General features: G+C 38.1%; 1 protein-coding gene across 5 annotated transcripts in view; it reads right to left on the reverse strand.

The window, feature by feature from the left end:
• The window catches only part of LOC124721180 (serine/threonine-protein kinase stk11-like), a 127020-nt gene that overhangs the window by 89032 nt on the left and 17507 nt on the right, over positions 1 to 20481 (reverse strand). For all 5 annotated transcript variants that reach the window (XR_007006288.1, XR_007006289.1, XM_047246017.1 and 2 more), the window contains exon 2: positions 6391 to 6564. Coding sequence is in view for 3 of the 5 variants with exons in the window: in XM_047246017.1 (XP_047101973.1) it covers positions 6391 to 6564 (174 nt within the window). In the remaining 2 variants the exon portion in view is untranslated. The remainder of the gene's footprint in view (positions 1 to 6390; positions 6565 to 20481) is intronic.

Consider the following 20481-nt stretch of genomic DNA (forward strand, 5'->3'; position numbering starts at 1 on the left):
AAAGAAAGAGTTGTCTTCAGAGTTATATACTACTGGCCATTAAAATTGCTACACTAAGAAAAAATGCAGATGATAAATGGGTATTCATTGGACAAATATATTATACTAGAATTGACATGCGATTACATTTACACGCAATTTGGGTGCATAGATCCTGAGAAATCAGTACCCAGAACAACCACCTCTGGCCGTAATAATGGCCTTGATACACCTGGGTATTGAGTCAAACAGAGCTTGGGTGGCATGTACAGGTACAGCTTCCCATGCAGCTTCAACACGATACCACAGTTCATCAAGAGCAGTGTCTGGCGTATTGTGACGAGCCAGTTGATCGACCACCATTGACCAGACGTTTTCAATTGGTGAGATATCTGGAGAGTGTGCTGGCCAGGGCAGCAGTTGAACATTTTCTGCATCCAGAAAGGCCCGTACAGGACCTGCAACATGCGGTTGTGCATTATCCTGCTGAAATGTAGGGTTTCGCAGGGACCGAATGAAGGGTAGAGCCACGGGTCGTAACACACCTGAAATGTAACATCCACTGTTCAAAGTGCCGTCAATGGGAACAAGAGGTGACCAAGACATCTAACCAATGGCACCCCCTACCATCACGCCGGGTGATACGCCAGTATGGCAATGTCGAATACACGCTTCCGATGTGCGCTCACTGCGATGTTGCCAAAGATGGATGTGACCATCATGATGCTGTAAACAGAACCTGGATTCATCCGAAAAAATGACGTTTTGCCATTTGTGCATCCAGGTTCGTCACTGAGTACACCATTGCAGGCACTCCTGTCTGTGATGCAGCGTCAAGGGTAACTGCAACCATGGTCTCCGAGCTGATAGTCCATGCTGCTGCAAACATCGTCGAACTGTTGTCTTGCAAACGTCCCCATCTGTTGACTCAGGGATCGAGAAGTGGCTCCACGATCCGTTACAGCCATGCGGATAAGATGCCTGTTATCTTGACTGCTAGTGATACGAGGCCATTGGGATCCAGCACGGCATTCCGTATTACCCTCCTGAATCCACCGATTCCATATTCTGCTAACAGTCATTGGATCTCGACCAACGCGAGCAGCAATGTCGTGATACGATAAACTGCAATTGCGATAGGCTACAATCCGACCTTATCAAAGTCGGAAACATGATGGTACGCATTTCTCCTCCTTACACGAGGCATCACAACATAGTTTCACCAGGCAACGGCAGTCAACTGCTGTTTGTGTATGAGAAATCGGTTCAAAACTTTCCTCATGTCAGCATGTTGTAGGTGTCCCCACCGGCGTCAACCTTGTGTGAATGCTCTGAAAAGCTAATCATTCGCATATCACAGCATCTTCTTCCTGTCAGTTAAATTTCGCGTCTGTAGCATGTCATCTTCATGGTGTAGCAATTTGAATGGCCAGTAGTGTATTTCCACTGAGTGCAATCAAATACAACTAAAAATAATTATCCTGAAATAGCCCCAATGTTCAGAAGTGGAGCAGACAACAAGGAGAAGAAATGTGAAGGAAAGAGGAATAAGTCCTCATCTGATAAATGCGATCACAGTCTATTAACTAATAAAACTATAAAATTGAAAACACAGTACTATAATATTTCATAATCACTTCTGATAACAATTCTGTAAAAGGTACAAAGCTTTCATAATATATCCTGTAAATCAAATGTCAACTGTCATTCTGTGAGTACAGTGTTGTTCCTCTAAAATTAAACCTTGTATGAAGGGCACCTTTCTCCGTTGGCATTCCAACAACATAACTACGTAAAACAGCTGCTGCTAATTCTTTACATGTGAAAACAAATAGAAATATCTTTATCACCACCACCACCACCACCACCACCACAACTGTACAGATAAAAGCCAACTGCAGCAAAATTCAAGTGGAGTGCTCATGGCTGTAAGAACCAAATCCAGAAAATAATGAATTCTGAGATTGTATGTCATCTAGTCAAGAGATCAAGCCTGTCAGTGTCATAACAGTATACGGGATCTAGTGATGTGCTGTTATCACTATGCAGTTTTGTGGTGCACTGACTTTTCTGTAACACTGAAACTCTGGAGTTCAATATCTATTTCCCAAACAAATGTGGCACAGAGCTACCCAATTACACTTGGGCTCTCAGCTCTACTGGTAACAATTATTAAATCTATTGGTAGTTTTCAATGAAGATATTAATTAATAAAATATATGACTAAAGTTCTTACATGTCCTTTTAACAGGAGGGAATATTTTTAAAAAAGGAAGAAAGAAGCAGAAAAGAAAAGGGAACTGGTGACAAACTGAGCATAACACACAAGATATTTATGATGAAACATTAAGTTAAATGGACACCACTGTGGACAATTAGCTGGAGATGGTATGCACCTGTATTCCACAGCCTGGACAGCCACAATACCAAATCAGCAGACTTTATCAGAGCTCTCATATACCACGGACCTTCAACTACAACTGGGAGTGATATTTCTCACCTACATTCTGCTTCACCAAGAAGAAATTTACATTATGTGTCAGGACAAAAATGAGAATTTGAACACTGGCTCTATATTATTATAACATTCAAAACAATCCTTCGCTTTGCCTTCGCAGCTTCCACAGCAGTTGACAAAGCCCCACTTGCAGTTATGGCCAGAATCCAATCAGTCTTAGTTATGTACAGTGTACAAGGCAAATTACATGATACTCTTCTCTCCAGATTTACTCAGAAATACTTACCGGTCGATTTGGGTTAATTCTGTGCACAGCTACAGTTCTAAAAGCAATCTAAATAAGGGCTGTCAGCCTTGCTTTGAGTCAGGTAAAGGGTTAAACTTGTTGCTTTTGCAAAATCAATAATTCATGCTCTATAGCTGTCTAACAACATTCAGCAAGACTTGGAAATTCAGCTATTGAACTGGAAAATGTGCACTAAAAACAGTCAAGAGACCACTTTCAGCTGGTTTCTAACAGCTTATGCTGATAATCTCCTAAACACAAAAATTCGAAGTAAGAAGGTAGAAAGCCACATGAGACTGCCACAATTCAAGTTTCCACAGAAAAAATGTAATTTATTGGCTTCAATTAAACCTCACAAAGTCAGTCACTTTCATTGACCACTACTTCCACTTTCCTAATGGCTCCACACACTATGACACCCCTTCCTACCGATATACACACACTCACTAAACTGCAGCACCTGCCAAGAAAACTGGGATATTTATCATAATTCTGTGGCCACACATGGGAACACACTTTAAAACTCTTTCAAAACTTTCTATATTGGCAGACAAATTCTACTGATTGCCTAGGAGCACTCACTCCCAACTCAGAATACTCAACACACTTAGAATATAACTTCTCTACACAGGTCACACGACACTCTTCTTAAGCCTGCGAGGGCTACTGAGCAAGGCCTCCTTTTTCGAGCATGAAACTGCTTCATAAAACTGTTTCAATGTTCAGGCCTCTCTACCAATCACTCTAAGGAGCAGAAAACAATCACTGTCATTTTCACTGGCCATTTTCCACTCCCACTAATACCACTCCTTTTTATAAAAGTGGATTTCAAACAGGAACTGGAAAACACCTGCCACCTTGGGAAGTCATTAGCCTTTAAGCCAGCATAGAAGCTTTCAGCCACAACCCATCTTAATGGATTACAGAAAGATCAGTGCACCACCTCCAGGCTGGACAAAGCCCTTTCCCTGGAATACTGAAAACCAGCTCTGGCACTCACAGCAGGATGAGACCACAGACATAGTCAGTACTGATATGTTACATGCTTATTCAAATGAGCTACTGCCAGTGATTAAGTGCAAAAAGTGTCTTCTTATAGCGACCGAGTATTTGCTCTGTAAATACTTCTGTTTTAATTTAAGTCTTCAAAATGAACAGCGATATTTAAAAGCTAGACAACTTTGGGTGAATACCGCATATTATTCTTGCCGTTTGCTTTTGTGAAAATTTTTTTTCCAGTCTTAATAATGAGCTACTCTAAAATAATACTCTACAAGGCATCAATGGGTGGCAACTGCAAAAATTCCATTTTAAAGATAGCAAATGTCAAGATGAACAGAATTTCTCTAATAGTGGCAAAAATAAATTAACACGAAGACAATACGTATCTACCTTTGCAGATTTTTAAAATTCGTATGATGCCATTGACCATGACGTTCTACAGAACAAATTTGCAGGAATGGGAGTTGTTCAAAAGCTACTGGAGATTATCAGAGCAATCTTGGCTAACACTAAGTCTAAAATATAATTCTATGGATATTTCTAAAACCCACTGAAATAAAAATAGAGTTCCAAAGGGAGATGGAGCTTCATCTCTCTTGTTTAACTGTGTATCAGAAAAAATACAAGAATGGTGCAAATAATTAAAACTTGGGAAACTGTTTAAATCTTTAAGGATCAAGACTATGAAGAATGGTTTGGAAATAATAATTTTGCATTTTGCAAATGACATGGCAATAATGACTGAAGAGTTTGAAATAGCCAGAAAAATAATTTACTGAAAGAATTAGCAGACCAAATGAGTTGCAAATATCTTTTGGAAAAAAAAAGAAAAAAAAACCTGAAGTAACAATGAACATAAAGAAAAATACAGCCTAGCTGAATACTAGGCACATAACAAAACGTGTAAGAGCTTTACATACCTGGCTAAAAGGGTTACAGCCCTTGGGCTAGACAAAGCTTTTAAAGCAGCAGCCAGAATAGAAAGAAATAGCTTTTCAAACCACACAAAACAACTGCAACAAAAATTTCTTTTACTTAAACACTAAAATTCATATTTAAAACTGTCCTTGAGCCAGTGTATTTATAAGCAGCTGAGTGTCTCAGCCAGTCTGCAATATGTTTAGTAGCAGAATTAGGATGGAAAAAGAAGATTTTATGCAACATACTGGGTCCAAATTATAAAACCATAATTTACATAAAAAATCTACACAATAAGTATATTAGCATACAGAAAAAAATTACAGACACGTGGCGCAAATGCAGATTTCAGTTTTACAGCCACTAATGAAGAATGAATGGCTCCAAATGGACAAAATGGCTCATTTGCCATCTTTGAGTCAAAACTGGAAACATGAATACAACAGTGTATTAATGTAAAAAAAGACGAGGCTATGGGTATACAATGAGGAGAGACACAAAACTTACATATCTTCAGAACAGCAATAGTACTACCCAGGACTTTGGGGCTTTAGCGCCAGTCAGACAGACAAATGCTGTGCTAGACACCAAATTAATGACAAAAATTTGGCTTAAGTAAAAAAACAAAGGGAGAAACTGTCGTAATGGTTGTAATCTTAGTGTGTCCTTCGATGGCAGATAAAAAATATACACCACGCATTTATTTTAATGAGCTGCAATTTATGAAGCAGTATTTGTGTGCATGATTACATATAAATGATATTAAAAGCCTCTTATACAGGTACAAAAACCTGTTATTTGTTAGAATTTCACATGACACCAAAAGCACACATATCAGACGAACAGATACTCAATTCTAATAAGTATTACAGAAGTAGTAAGTCAATATAATGCAAAAAAAAAAAAAGTCTTATCATCACGTCTAATATGAATGACACAGTAAAAAAAAAGTGTAGCTGCAACTGGTGACAGATTTACAGCAGTTCTTATAAGAATGAGATTATACGACAGCATCCCTCTCAATGTATATTTTGCATGGACACTCTCACTGTACTCATTATAGAAATAATATTACTGTGTTTTAACTGCCAGTATAAAGCCACACTTTTGCTTCAAAATAAACATCCAAAACTGAGAAATGTGTAACACCAACATGTGGCAATGAATATAGTTATGGGAAGTCTTTGGCACAATATAAATAATGGAAGGAGTAAAGGTAACAACTCACTCTACAGCTGAGGTGTTAAGCTGTCAATATGCAACTAGAAGACACCTGAAGAGTGTACCGCCCCCCCCCCCCTTTACACACACACACACACACACACACACACACACACACACACACACACACACAGCGAGTTGTTCTCTTTCCTCCTCCTATTGTTTAAAAGTATGATATAAATTTGAGTGGCATATACTATCAATTTTTCTCCACAAATGACACTGACTGACAAAGGACTTTATTATTTACATACATAACGATGTTCTTATATAGAGCAGGTGTCAGATCACCAGACTAGGTTTTCTCCGCAAATGGAGGGTACACAAATGTTTAATGAGCTCACCCATACCTGCATGTGAACAAAGTGTGCTGTAAATATATCAGTGGAAATGATATCCTAAACTGTAAAAAATTTATTTTACTATAGTATTTCCTCTAGTTCAGTGCAAAAACTTTTACAGCATACCCATTAACTTTTAGCTGTATGGAAAATGAAACTAGCATTAGATACGGACAAAAACTAACCCATGTGCTTGCCAAAGTGGGAACTTCTTTTTAGGTGCACTTTCAAGCATATCTTGTAGTCCTCCAACGCAATATTCCAATACCATATACATTTTCTGTTTTTCATCATTGTACAGCACCTCCACCAAATGTATTACATTCTTGTGTTGTAGTGTTTTCAGCAGTTGAATCTCCCTATAAAGTAAAGAACTATCATTTAAGATTCACAACATTTGAAAATAAAACAAGACCTGTGTGAAAAAGTCTGATAAATTTTACTACCTGCTAAACAACTACAAAAAATATATCTAATAAACGAACAAACAAAAAAAGAAACTATGATAATTTAAATTCTCTCTCTCTCTCTCTCTCTCTCTCTCTCTCTCTCTCTCTCTCTCTCTCTCTCTCTGTCACACACACACACACACACACACACACACACACACACACACACACACACACACACACACACCAGCAGCATTGCTGTTCTTATAAAAGACTGCTGTGTGCTGTGGCTGTGAGCTGAGCAAAAGCCCTTAATCACAAATTTCAACAATTCAAGAAGTTAGCTGATGGCTTCATACATCTACATGACTGCTCTGCAATTCACAATTAAGTGTATGTCGAGGACTCACTGAACCACCTTAAAGTTATTTCTCTACCATTCCACTATCTAACAGTAGGCGAGAAAAATGAACATTTAAATCTTCCTGTGTAAGCTCTGATCTCTTGTATTTTATTAAGATGATCATTTCTCCCTATGGAGGTGGGTGCCAACAAAATATTTTCACATTCAGAGAAAAAAGATGGTGACTGAAATTTTGTGAAAAGATCCCATTACAATGAAAATTGTCTTTGTTTTAATGACTGCCGCCCCAACTCCTGTGTTATATACATGACATTCTTTCCCCTATTTTGCAATAATACAAAACAAGCTGCCCTTCTTTGAACTGTTTTGATGTCTTCCACCAATCCTATCTTATGTATATCCCAAACTACGCAGCAATACTCCAAAAGAGGACAGACAAGTGCAGGGTAGGCAGTCATTTTAGTAGACCTCTTGCATCATGTTACTGTATTTATAATGGTAACCCCTAAGTATTTGGTAGAATTCATAGCCTTTAGATTTGTGAGATTTTGCAGATTCCTTTTAGTATTCATGTACATGACTTCACACTTACATTTGCACCACAGAGCTGTGGAGTCACCTTAAGCAACCCAGAGGAGCATCACAAACTAGAAGTGGTTAACAGTACAGCTGAGTATGTGTGAGATCTACATGTTTTCAATATTAGACCCCTCTCCCTTAAATCAGGGTTAAAAAAATACTGCAAACTACTTGCAAAAATGCTTCAACAGACAAGAATATTAAGGTATTGCTCTTTATGTGTGCAAGCATTTAGAAAAATATTACAGTTTGAAATACTTTGAGTGGGAAGAAAGTAGCACAGTTCACAAATTATCTGTATTATTAACAGGTGACACCAGAAATTTATTGTAATGGCATATTTCGGTCAAATCCAAATAGCAGTAGTAGTAAACTGAAGTCAGATGAGGTAGAAACTGTTTGCATATGATACTGTTTCACAAGGGCAACCTCAAAGTTTTAATTGGATCTTTCTGGTACCCATCACACTCATCAGCAGAAGTAAATGAAAACTTCAGAGTGTATCACACTGTTGATAGCATACACATCAGGTGAATGCCATTTTCAAGTCATCTTTCACAACATGAAAACTGAGGAATGTTGGCACTATGCAACTGGCACATAATTGTAAAGATACGAGATATGTACATACGACACTAGTAGAGTAAGTGAACTATTTAGTGTCAACAAGAGTTAGCTATAATTTGTGACTAAAATACTGAGTTGTAAACTTTACAGTAAAAGGGAGACCACAACTCCCATTGACCTATATGAAAAAGGGCAGCAAAGGTAATTCATAAATAATATAACCTACATAGCGTGTCCATAAATTAATGCTCAAGCTTTTCACAATGTTATGTGATGTTATCGATGGTAGTCAATGAAAACCTCAGAACTCTAACCAGCTGTGAAAACCTTTAATTCCATTGATTAGTAACTCCATTATCAACAAGTGCTGGTCATACAGAGTTTAGGTAGTTAAAACTTTCGGAAGAAAGTTTAAAAGTTTGTTTACATTAGTGTTTATTTACGAAACTACTGTAGTCTTGTGCCAACTTATTCTCTGCTTTTGTGTTAAGTTTTTCTATCAAACCATGTGTGACAAATGTGGTGGTTGCCGTAGAATTTAGAATGAGGGGGGTGTTCTGTGTAGGCTAAGTTATGGTTTCATTGGGGCGAATGTAGTGGCGAAGAAACGAGGGTAGAAAATGAGGCTCTTCCATGGCAGTGTAGGTTATGTACAAAGGACAGAAAAATCGCGGAACAGGAGGCAAAAATTTGTGCCCCTAAGGCTGAATTAGAAAATGCGAACTTGGAATTACATAGGTTAAGGGAGGAAAGAGAGACTGGGAACTGGGAAAAGGTAGCAAGCAAAGGGTGAAAAAGGGAAACAGTTGAAAAAAACTCCAAATTCAATTAGTAAATCAGTTTGGCTTGTTATCTGAAGTGGAGGAAGGGCCTCATCCAGATGTAGTTGAAAGTAGGTTGAAGCAGAATATTAGCTTAAAGAAAAAAAGACAGGTCGGCATCAAACCAGAATAGGAAAAGAAGAATTCTGCTTATAGGCAGCAGTCATGGGAGTGGTGTGGGCCAGCAGCTTCAGGAGAAATTAGGTGCAGAGTACCAGGTCCCAAGTTTTGTAAAACCAAGTGATAGCCTTAGCCAGGTGACAGAAAACTTAGGTCAGCTATGCAGAGACTTTGAAAAGGAAGATCACATAATTATAGTTGGGGGAGCAAGAAACAGCCTGGCTATGAATTCAAGATACATTATTAGGAGTGACCTGGATAAAATAGGAGCAGAAACTGAGCACACAAAAGTGGGGTTTGTGTAGGTCTTTCAGCACCATGATCAGCCCTGCGTAAACATTGCTGTAAGGCATGTTAACACTGAGCTGAACAGGACGCTCCAGACACCGGCAAAATCTCACATAAGTGCTGTTCCAGTAAATGCTGTTGGTAGGTTGTGATACACTATACATGGCCTGCACCTGAATAGGATGGGGAAAAGTAAGTTAGTTTCTCTATTAGCAGAAACTGTAAGGGGATCCACAGTCACACAAGGGGTGATCCCTGTGGTTAATGGGTCCAGGCAGACAGGTTTTTTAGGTTAAAGCCAAAGTCTAGACAGATGACAAAAAAATGGTTCAAATGGCTCTGAGCACTATGGGACTTAACATCGGAGGTCATCAGTCCCCTAGTACTTAGAACTGCTTAAACCTAACTAACCTAAGGACATCACACACATCCATGCCCGAGGCAGGATTCGAGCCTGCGACCGTAGCAGTCGCTCGATTCCAGTCTGAACTGCCTAGAACCGCTCGGCTACAACAGCCAGCAGACAGATGACAATAGAATAAAAGAAACTTCACGTACAGTTAATTGTGGTAAATCTAAGGGAATTATCAACATACAAAATATCAGGGGAATAAAAAATATAGTAGATGAGCTATCAATGTGTTTAAATGATCTCAAAAATAAGAATGAGATTGATATAATCTGTCTGTCTGAGCACCATGTAACTCAACTGTGGGCATGGATAGTGTCAGTGTAAGTGGGTATAATTTAGCATCTTACACTTTTAGATCTAGGATGGATAAAGGAGGAGTTACCATTTTCATAAAACAAGGGTATAAATGCAAAACTGTAGAAGTAAGCAAATTTTGTGTTGATCAGTAGTTTGAGGCTTGTGCATGTGAACTTCAGCTAGATAATGTAGTATTGATATTAGCAACAGTCTACAGGTCCCCATTAGGAGACTGGGAGCTGTTCATAAAAAAAGTTTGACTCCATATTATGCTGTCTGTCAGACAAAGAAGAAGTTATTAATCTGTGGTGATTTAAATGTAAACTTTCTAGGTAATTCTGATAGGAAAAGTGAACTAGAAGTGTTATTAACAACATACAACTTAGAATCAGTGATCAATTTCCCTACATGTATAGCTCAGGACAGTAGCACGCTAATAGATAATGTATCTGTACAGAATGAGGATGCAAAACAAACACGTGCTTTCCATGTGGTAAGTGGATTGTCAGACCATGATGCACATCTGATTAACTTACAAAACCTAACAGGGTGTACAGTTCAGAAACCATTAAGTGAAAGTGTGAGGTCACTCTAACCGGTATCTACACAACACTTCAGAGAAAATTTAAGAAATGTTAATTGGGGAGGTGCATATAATGAGCCAAATGCTAATAAGTGCAAAATATTTCTTGATAAATTTATATCCCTCTTTGAACATTGTTTCACAAAGAAAATTACTAAATGTAACACCACACACTTTTCAAAGAAACCTTGGATTACTACAGGTATTAAAGTGTCTTCAGAAAGAAAAAGAAAACTGTACGAGACAGCAAGAACTAGTAAAGATCCAGAAGTAGTTTTACACTATAAAAATTATTGTAACATACTGAGAAAAGTTGTAAGGAAATCAAGAAATATTTATGTTAGAGAAGAAATTAACAACTCCGGCAATAAAATAAAATCAATATTGAATGCTGTTAGAAGGGAGACAGGAAAAGTAACCACTGGGGTAGGTAGTATTACTGTTAAAGAGAACGAGACCATCCTAACCAACAGTACTGAAGTAGCTAATGTATCTAACACTCATTTCTTAAGTGTAGGAGAAAAAAATTGGGGAGAACAGTTGAAAAGAAAAAGCTAGGCAGTACATGGAAGAGTCTGTTTTGAAAAATTTAGTCATATTGAGTTTCACCCAACAATCTCTTGTGAAATAAGTAAAATTATTAAATCTCTGAAAAATAAATGTTCTGTTGGAGTAAATGACATCTCTAATAAGATAGTAAAACAATGTGGAGCAATTACAGCTGATGTTCTGAGTCACACACATAATGCATCACTAACTCAAGGTATTTTCCCAGACAGGTTAAAATATGCCATTGTCAGGCCTCTCTACAAAAAAGGGGGACACCACAGATGTCAATAATTATCGGCCAGTATCCTTGCTTACAGCATTCTCAAAAATCTTCGAGAAAATAATGTACTCAAGAGTGGTTAGCCATCTCAACAGCAATGGGATACTTAGTAATTCACAGTTCGGATTTCAAAACTGCTGTTCGACTGAGACAGCAATATACAGTTTCACTGTCCACATAATAGAGTCATTAAATAGTAAAATGTCACCAATAGGAATTTTCTGTGACTTGTACAAAGCATTTGATTGTGTGAACCATGAAATTATGTTACAGAAATTACAATTTTGTGGTATAAATGGAATAGCATACGAGTGGTTAAGTCATACCTACAGAACAGGAAGCAAAAAGTTTCCTTATATGGGTCAAGTGATTTACATAAGTTTGCCACTTCATTTAATTGGGGTGAAATTACATCAGGTGTTCCACAGGGTTCAATCATGGGTCCCCCTTCTGTTCTTGATATATGTGAACGACCTCCCTTACTATCCAAAACAGGAAGCTGAACTGACACTGTTTGCTGATGATACAAGCATCATTATTAATCCAGTAAAAGAAAGTCCAATTGAAAAGGATACAAATAAGGTCTTTGGAAAAGTAATTAATTGGTCTTCTGCAAATGGGCTTGCTATAAACTTTGAAAAAAACACAGTACATCCAATTTTCTGCTGCAAAAGTACAGTTCCTCCAATAAATATAACACATCAACAGAAGTCAGCAGACAGGGTAGAGCATACAAAGTTTTTTGGGTGTACATATAGATGAGAATCTTAATTGGAAAATTCAGATTTTGGACCTCCTAAAGAGACTAGGTTCAGCAACTTTTGCAGTCAGAATAATTGCCAATTTTGAGGATATAGAAATTAGTAAGCTAACATACTTTGCATACTTTCACTCTCTGATGTCATATGGAATAATATTTTGGAGTAACTCAACTTTTAGACAAAAATTGTTCACTGCTCAAAAGAAAGTGGTTAGAATAATGTGTGGGGTTCATAGCCGCACAACTTGTAAGAATTCCTGAGCTTTTAAAAAGATGCCTACAACAGCCTCGCAATACATCTACTCACTAATGAAATTTGTTCTCAACAACATGGACCAGTTTCAGAACAACAGTGATATTCAACATTATAATACCAGAAAAAGACTTTCACTATCCTTTGCTCAACTTATCTTTAGCACAGAAAAGGGTAAAATATGCTGCTATAAAATTTTTCGACAAATTACCAGATGAAATAAGGTGTCTGACAGACAGCAGTAAGAGCTTCAAAAATAAATTTAAATCACGTTTCCTTGACAACTCCTTCTATACCATAGATGAATTCTGGAATAGGAATAAATAAATCTATAAATATAGTACACGCATTTTGTGCCATTTAAGGGAATGGGGTAAATAACAGAAATATTAATCTTTAACATTGTTTCATATGTGCGTTTCTTGTGCACTTTAGACGTTCCACATAATGGCTACCATACCGTGCGATTGATCAATGGAACATGCAACCAACTAACAAACAAAGAGAGACTTGAAAGGGCACAGATTTCTCTAATCTCATTCAGATGGACATTACACACACACACACACACACACACACACACACACACACACACACACACACAAAGTACTGGTTTTCTGTGAGAAAACCAGCCACAAGAAAGAAAAATGCTGTGTTGGGAATAGTGAAAACATGCAGTTTCGATATCTTTCTAGCAGCTATTTACCTACATTAGCAGGGCATTTAAATCATTAGGCAAATTGTTTGTCTCAAGTATATTCTTTCTTTTTACAAATAATTTTAAACAAAAATTGTATACATAACTATGTGCTATTTTGTTTTCTTACCCACAGTCACTTTTAACAGAAAACATGAAAGTTATAATTATGGCTTATCGGCTCACAATTAGAATACTGGTACAGAATCTGAATTGTTAGAAACTTTGAAATCATACCCATTCACAGATTAAAACTGTGCAAAATACTGTTCTCGAAGCTACTACTCTCACAGATCATCAGCAGGAGATGTCGCTCGTAGCCCATATGCCAATGTTCCCAACTGATTAACCCACTCACTTTAAGTGACTTCAATTCCCCATCCGGGTTTTGTTGGCAATAACAATAAGCACAGTTCAACAGCTCAAGGTTGGGGAGAGGGGGGGAGAGAGGGGGGGAGAGAGAGAGAGAGAGAGAGAGAGAGAGAGAGAGAGAGAGAGAGAGAGAGAGAGGGGGGGGGGGGGCGAAGAGGCGAAAAGAGATGCCACTGCCATCTAGTGGTGAATCACAGAACAGCCTGTTGGAATCAGAGACTGCAGCACCAGACTGGCACATGCTACATTCATGAGCAAAGTTTGTGAAGATAGGAAATACATGTATGGCCACCCAACTACAGGGCTATGCAGGTACAAGCTACTACTCCCATTAAGCCAGTGTGAGCTACTAACAACTTCCTAAATGACCTACGATGCAGGATAAGAAGAGATTCCTTGATATAGAGTTTAAGGTGTGTGACGGGAAATGTGTGCAAAGGGCTCACAGAAAATATAGCTCAGATCAGACTGGCACTGGAGTTGGGAAGCTGGCAAATGGCCATAGCTTGTGCCGAACTATCTTTTGGTCTCACAGTCTGCACTGTACTGGCGCTACTGTCAAGCAGTCAGCAAGTGGTTGTAGCTCACGCTGAACCGGAGCTGCAATTGGATGGACCGGACGCACAATGGCTTGCAGCTCCCACTGTTGCCGTAAGATGGCACTCCAAATGCCAATCAAATATGGAAGAGATGCCATTTGTTCCTCCTAAGAACATCCCTGGTGTGTGTTGCTGAAACTGTTTCAGTTATATGAAAGTGATGATATTCAGTTACCTGAAATATTTCTCTGAATTTTAGTCATAACTCGACACAATGGGCTGTAAATAAAATAATTACTTAAATAAAAATCCATTTTTAATGAATAACATTTTTAAATAAGTTTATGAAGTATAAAACAATGTAATACACAAAATATGCAATCACAAATTTTTAGGACTATATGTATGAGCTTTGGATTCAGCTTGGGGTTTGGAAAATTTAACTTATACTTTTTAGTCCAATTTAAAAATGTGGTATATTAACAATTAATTTCTATTTAAATAATTATTTCTGATTTTGAGTCTTGTGTGTGAGAAATTTTTCAATCAATTTCAATCATTTTGATGAGATGACAACACAGATGTGGTAAATTTCAGTTTCTCTTGATCTGAGTCAACAAATATATTGCTTCCTCCTACATAAATCTCACATTCGAGCCCATATGGGGTGTTACCACAGCCACCTTCTTTCTCTAAACCATCCATGAGTGGAATGGCGAAAGGGGGGACATGCCAGTGGTACATTAAATGCCCTGCACCACACATCAGACAAGAAAGTCAGTTAACATTGCACAGTCATCCAGTCCTGAACGTTTCAAGTATCTAGCTCACTGAGAAGTTAGTTTAAAATCAACTGTAGAATTTATACTGAACAGACAAGACAGATGAGAGCAAGTTAATAAAAACCTGGTGTAATGAGTTGTATACACAAAATTTGGTTGAAACTGCTCCAGCTATCCCCGAGATATGTTTTTATAATCACCCCTTTTCACCTTCGTCCTCAACGCTAGGGGGTGCAAGGTGTGGAAAAAGGGGGGGGGGGGGGGGGGGTTACCGTCACAGTAATTTTTCTCCAGGTTGCAAGTTATGTGTACACCCAGTTTGGTAGAAATTGCTTCAGGAATTACAAGGTGCTCCTATGAACTTAATGAGTTATCGTAGACTCTTTCTGCAGCAGGTAATGTACACGTGTTGCACCTGTAGGGGCTGTGACACTACCTGCTCACCACAGCCGTCATGCACGATTTCCAAATGGACAGGTGGTGCTCTGCATTATGCTTCCCTGTCACCCTGTTTTCATCTCCAACCCTTCATCTATAGCAGTTAGGTTATCCCTACCCACACTATTGCATTGTCACCCAGTTCCAAGCTATGTTTAAAATTTCATGTCTCTAGATAATTAAAATCAATTGCAAAATTTGTATAGGACAAACAAGAAAATGGCCTAATAAAAATGTGATATTTACTGCTATGTCAGACAAGTTACCTCACAATAAATACTTACTGATATAATGTGAAGCTGGGGCAGGTCGCCAGTTCAGTATAAAAATACTCTGTAAAGGTATGCGACACGGGGAGTCAGGTTCAGCAAAGACAAAATAAATTTAAAAAGCTGTAACCATCTATTACATTTCTGTTTGTACAGTAAGATGTCCATGGCTAACATACTGTGAACCCAAATGGATGGTTGTCGGGCAAAGATATAATCAGTGGATAAGATGAGGTTGTAAAGAACCATGTTTACAACTGTGTTGGTTGAATTATACTTCACTCACAAATTATCTTTACACAAAGATTTCTGGATAGTAATATGAAGTTCAATACATGGACCAATTCACGTATAAAACTTCCTGGCAAATTAAAACTGTGTGCTAGACTGAGACTAGAGCTTGGGACTTAGCCTTTTGTGGGCAAGTAATCTACTGAGTGAGGTATCCAAGCACAACTCATGATCCATCTTCACAGCTTTACTTCCGCCAGTACCTCATTTCCCCAACTTCCAAACCCCACAGAAGCTCTCCTGTGAAACCTGCAGAACTAGTGCTCCTGGAAGAAATGATACTGGGAGAAATGGCTTAACAACAGCCTGGTGGATGTCTAGCAGAATGAAATTTTCACTCTGAAACAGAGAGTGCACTGATATGGAACTTTCTGGCAGATTAAAACTGTGTGCCAGACCAAGACTCTACTTTCTTCCATGAGTGCTAGTTCTGCAAGTTTCACAGGAGAGCTTCTGTGAAGTTTGGAAGGTACGACATGAGGTACTGGTGGAAGTAAAGCTGTGAGGACAGGTTGTCAGTCTTGCCTGGGTAGTTTAGTTGATAGAGCACTTACCCAGGAAAGGCAAAAGTCCCAAGTTTGAGTCTTAATCTGCCACACAGTTTTAATCTGCCAAGAAGTTTCATATCAGTGCACACTCCATTACAGAGTGAATATTTGATTCCAGTTCATGTATAGTACGACCTAAACATATACAGAAAATATCAAAGCAATACACCTTGAAATCTTTGGTATGAAGAACCACAGCTTTCCCATTCATATACAGTATCAAGTTACTGTAGTTGTGTGAGGCACAGGATATAATAAAACCATGCTTCCCATTTTGCAGTAGATGCTACCACAACAATACATAATAAAGAAAATGTGTTCATACACGATATCTAACCCAGTTTACAGGAAAATTGAAAACTTCTTGACAATGAACAGCTCAGTATGTTATTCTGGACAGAGTGTTATTAAAAGAAACTCAAGTATGAGTAATTTCAAGTGTGATGCAGGGAAGTTTATATATGGTGATTCCAGTTAGATCACGACAAAATATCAGGCTGGTGTATACACTGGCTACCACATCTCAATACAGAGAAATGTCAAGATGTGAACTTAAAGTAACATATAGTTTTCTTTTTTTTTTTTTTTTAATAATGCAATTGTGAAGAAAGAGAATTGCAGTTGCCTACATAATACAACAAACTATGAAACCATTACCTCAAATTTTATTTTGTTAAAAATATCGGCTATTGCACTGCACCCGAGAGAGAATGGGGCACAGGTCCAATTTATGCAGTTGTGACATAAGACAATATTTGAAATAACCACAGACTGTTTCATCAGTGGAAAAATGGGTGGTAGCACTGATCCAGCTCATAATTTATTTTGGCAGTGTTAAAAGGGCACATATCCATTTAACACTGGCTAAATCAGCCATGGCAAGAATGGTGCAGTTCTTCCACAAATGAAGCAGTCTGTGAATAGTACAAATATCGACCCAAGTCAAAATTGGGTAAATGGAATTATGCCCCTTTTACCTCTTGGGTAAAGATTCATAAAAAAAAAAAAAATCAGTAAAGATCATGCACAAGCAAGAATTAGTGAGAACGAAGAACACGATGCAAATTGTCAGCTTTGACCAGTGGAGCTATCAACAAGGCAACATATAACAACATGAAAATATCAGAGCATAGTGGGAAAATATGATGTTCTTAGCATAGAGATAAACAAATGTAGACTGAGCAAGTCATTCAAAAAAGATTGTCATGACACAACCAAATCACAACCTTCCAACCCATTTGCATCTTGGGGGTACGCTACAGATAAGTATGTCGCCACAACCTTTAAAAACACTGAAAGTGCTGATGCTGACATCACTAGTCAAAACAGCATAGCATCATCATAAAATTCCCTACACCTGACAGGTGCAACATACAGTGTGATGAGCAATGTGTGTTCAGAATAACCATATAAACTAAGACAATAGTTCCCAACTAAGTAATATACATTACATAGACATGAAATCACCAAATTATATTTGGAGATTGTTCCTGGATCTCTCTAAGCCTTTTGACTGTGTATATGATATGAGAGAAAAGACAGAAAATAGTGCAAAGAGACAAGATATAAAACAGAAAATTACATTTGTAGGTCCTGTTGAATTATCTGAATTCCAAAGGAATGATTCATTATTCAGTGTTAGTAACATTACTTTTAATTTTCTTTTTTACAAATTACTTAAATATAAGTGAAACAAACAATTCATTACATGTACTGAGGACAACTGTGTTAAAGTTAGCAGCAAAATACCTCATCAACTACTGAAAATGTTGATCTGTATTTCACTTACAACAACGTTTGTAAATGACAGTAAAATAATGTATTTAGTTGTTAGTCCAGATGCAAGGGATGGTGGTCACTATCTAGGAGATCACACAGAATCACTAAGCTGGTCTAAGGCTGCCATCCAATCCTTCATTGACCAGCCTGGTGTGGCATCTGAAGATAGCAAAACGAAAGCCAAAGTTCATGCAGGAGAATCTTACAAACTTTCTGTCATTTGACCATCACACACAGTCACATACAGATGACATAGTAATAAGCATCTTTGGCACAAAGAAAGAGCTGAAACAGTTAAAAACAAATAAGTCGCCAGGTCTGGATGGAATCTCAATTTGGTTTTACAGACAGTACTCTAGTACTCTAGGGCATTACCCCGTTACTTAGCTTGCATTTACTGCAAATCTCTCGCTGAATGCAAAGTCCCAAGTGACTAGAAAAAAAGCACAGGTGACTCCTGTATATAAGAAGGGTAAAAGAACGGAGCCACAAAATTACAGACCGATAGCCTTAAGACTGATTTGCTGCAGAGTTCTAGAACATATTCTGAGTTCGAATATAATAAATCTCCCAGAGAGCGAAAGGCTTATGCCCACCGAATCAGCATGGTTATAGAAAGCATTGCTCGTTGTGACACTCAGCTCGCCGTTTTCTCATGTGATACTGTGAACTATGGATGAAGGACAACAGGCAGATCCATATTCTTAGACATCTGAAAAGCATTTAACACTGCAAACTGTTAATGAAGATACAAGCATATGGAATAGGTTCCCAGATATGCGAGTGGCTCGAAGACTTCTTATGTAATAGAATCCAGTATATTGTCTTCAATGCTGAGTGTCCATCAGAGGCAAGGGTATTGTCAGGAGTGCCCCAGAGAAATATGATAGGACTGCTATTATGTTCTATATACATAAATGATTTGACGGACATGGTGGCAGCAATATGCGGTTGTTTGCTGATGATGTTGTGGCATATGGGAAGGTGTCGAAGATGAGTGATTTAGGAAGATAGAAGATGACTTAAACAAAAATTTTAGTTGGAGTGATGGATGACAGCTTGCTCTAAATGTAGAGTAATGTAAGTCAATGTGGATGAACAGGAAAAACAAACCCGTATTGTTGGGACACAGCATTACCAGTGTCTTGCTTGACACAGCCACGTCATTTAAATATCTGGGCGTAATGCTGCAAAGCAATATAAATGGAACAAGGATGTGAGGATTGTGGTAGGAAAGGAAAGTGGTCAACTTTGGTTTATTGGGAAAATTTTAGGAATGTGCAGTCCCTCTGTAAAGGAGACTGCAAATAGGTCACTAGAGTTACCTATTCTTGAGTATTGTTTGAGTGTTTGGGATCCGCACCAGTTCAAACCCAACAAAGACATCAAAGCAATTCAGTAGCAGGCCTGCTAGATTTGTTACTGTTAGGTTCGAACAACACATTAAGTGTTCCAGAGATGCTTCGGGAATTTGAATGGGAATCCCTGTGTGGAAGGCGACATTCTTTTCAAGGAACACTACTCAGAAAATTTACAGATCCAGCATTTGACACTAATAGCAGAACGATCCTACTGCTGCCAACACACATTTCAAGTAAGGGCCACAAACATAAGATATGAGAAATTATGGCTCATATGGAGGAATACAGACAGTCACTTTTCCCTCGCGCTGTCTGTGAACGAGAAAGGAAATGACTAGTAGTGGTAGAGGGTACCCGCTGCCATGCACAGTACGGTGGCTTGCAGATTACGTATGTAGGTGTGCAACACACAAGGCAATAAAAACCTTAATTCCATCCATCTAAGAAACCCTCATAATTCCAGTATCCAGTAACTCCATTATCAAAGAGATATTTGAAACTACATGGATTCCTCTAATCTGTCATTAACTAAACTTCTACTATATAGTTACACATGTAGCAACTTTATCTATATCACCTTTATTATTTTTTAAGAAACCATTTTGCTTCTCCTGTAAAATTTAACAAAATGGAGAAATGAGGTTTTCATTGCCTACCATCGATATGTGGATGTTGGGGCTGCAACAACACCTCTTTTGAAAAATGGTAAAACTAGGACAGTCTAAGAATTTTTTTAACATCTTTTTTGCTCATAGGTCTGTATTATAGAACAGAGCAAGAAAAATGTTTTGCTTTGATATTATGTAATTAAGGTTGTTGGATACAGTCTGACCTTTAGTGCAGCCCCAGGTCTAGATTATATTGGAAGTTAATAGATTGGTTGTAGCCTAATGAATGCCATGTCTTTGGAAGCAGTTCAGTTACAGTTACTGGATAGT

Source organism: Schistocerca piceifrons, chromosome X, assembly GCF_021461385.2.
Source record: "Schistocerca piceifrons isolate TAMUIC-IGC-003096 chromosome X, iqSchPice1.1, whole genome shotgun sequence".
Taxonomy (NCBI): domain Eukaryota; kingdom Metazoa; phylum Arthropoda; class Insecta; order Orthoptera; family Acrididae; genus Schistocerca; species Schistocerca piceifrons.